Below are 1,124 nucleotides of genomic sequence, written 5' to 3'. Positions count from 1 at the left end.
TATATTATACTATATTATTTTAATGATATTCAATTTTTGTAGTAATTTTATTTGCTTTTGTCATTTTTATTGTTTTTTTTGTTCTAAATAGTTATTTTCAGTTATTTTCTCAGAACTAATAATTCAAACTCAATTATACTAACACCATGTCTACGCCGGATGCAAGCGGTGCGACGCAACAAAAGAACACATTAGAATCAGTGACAAATCCTTGTTCTATTTATACCGTACTGACACCAAGTACAGATGATTTAATGGTGGCTTTGTCATGTCCAGTGTAGACAGCCTTCAGCTGTTGTGGTGCGACACGACAACTGTCGCCTCCAGTGAAGACACGGTGTAAAAGAACACTGGTTCATACTTAGCTATAATTTACTGTAAAAATTGTCTCTGGAAGTGACAAATGCTCCAGTTTGGAACAATCAGGAACATCTCCAGTTGGAGAAATGATTTATAAATGAAGCAAGCACTGATTTTTTTTGTCAGTCATTATAATTAGCTTTATATATAGATATATATATAAACAGTAAACGTCTGTGGTGAGTGTGTGTGTGTGTGTGTGTGTGTGTGTGCTGAGCTCTCACCTGACGTGTCATGTGATTCCAGACTGCTCGTCAGATGTGGCTCTGCAGGTGATGACATCACGTTGCCAGGGGAAACGCTCCTGTGTGGTCCGAGCCTCGACACAAGAGTTTGGCGACCCTTGTTACCACGGCACCCACAAATACCTCAGCATCATCCACACCTGCGGTGGGTTACACACCTCAACACATCGCCTGTGTTACAGCACTCATCCTGATTCCATTATTAACTGTACTACACTGAGAAACGGCTCACTCTGTGGTTTTTTTGTTTTGTTTATTTTTGCTGCAAACCATGTCTGAGCAGTCATAATTAAAAATGAAATATAAAGTTGTTATTATAAAGTGATGGAGATATTTTTGATTGCTTAATTGATTTGGCATTAGAACAAAATATTTAAAATGTCTAACATTTACAAAACAATATATAAAAATTTTATTTTTATAAATTACACAAATATATATGAATTATTTCAAATTATAAATATATTATATATTGTAATGTAGCGAATTTAGCTCACAACAGGAAATATGAATAATTAA

At 35.0% G+C, this 1,124-nt stretch overlaps 1 protein-coding gene across 1 annotated transcript in view; it reads left to right on the top strand.

Annotated features, from left to right (window-relative positions):
• Positions 1 to 750, top strand: part of LOC107573326 (D-galactoside-specific lectin-like) — a gene marked incomplete at its 3' end in the record, with an annotated part of 37,338 nt that extends 36,588 nt beyond the window's left edge. Inside the window, exon 3 of the mRNA XM_016259767.1 lies at positions 633 to 750. Within this exon, the coding sequence (XP_016115253.1) occupies positions 633 to 750 (118 nt within the window). The remainder of the gene's footprint in view (positions 1 to 632) is intronic.
• Positions 751 to 1,124: the final 374 nt, after the last annotated feature.

Source organism: Sinocyclocheilus grahami, unplaced genomic scaffold, assembly GCF_001515645.1.
Source record: "Sinocyclocheilus grahami isolate Dianchi unplaced genomic scaffold, SAMN03320097.WGS_v1.1 scaffold1919.1, whole genome shotgun sequence".
Taxonomy (NCBI): domain Eukaryota; kingdom Metazoa; phylum Chordata; class Actinopteri; order Cypriniformes; family Cyprinidae; genus Sinocyclocheilus; species Sinocyclocheilus grahami.
The sequence above is the reverse complement of the archived record's forward strand: the minus strand, read 5'-3'. Positions and strand labels throughout refer to the sequence as shown.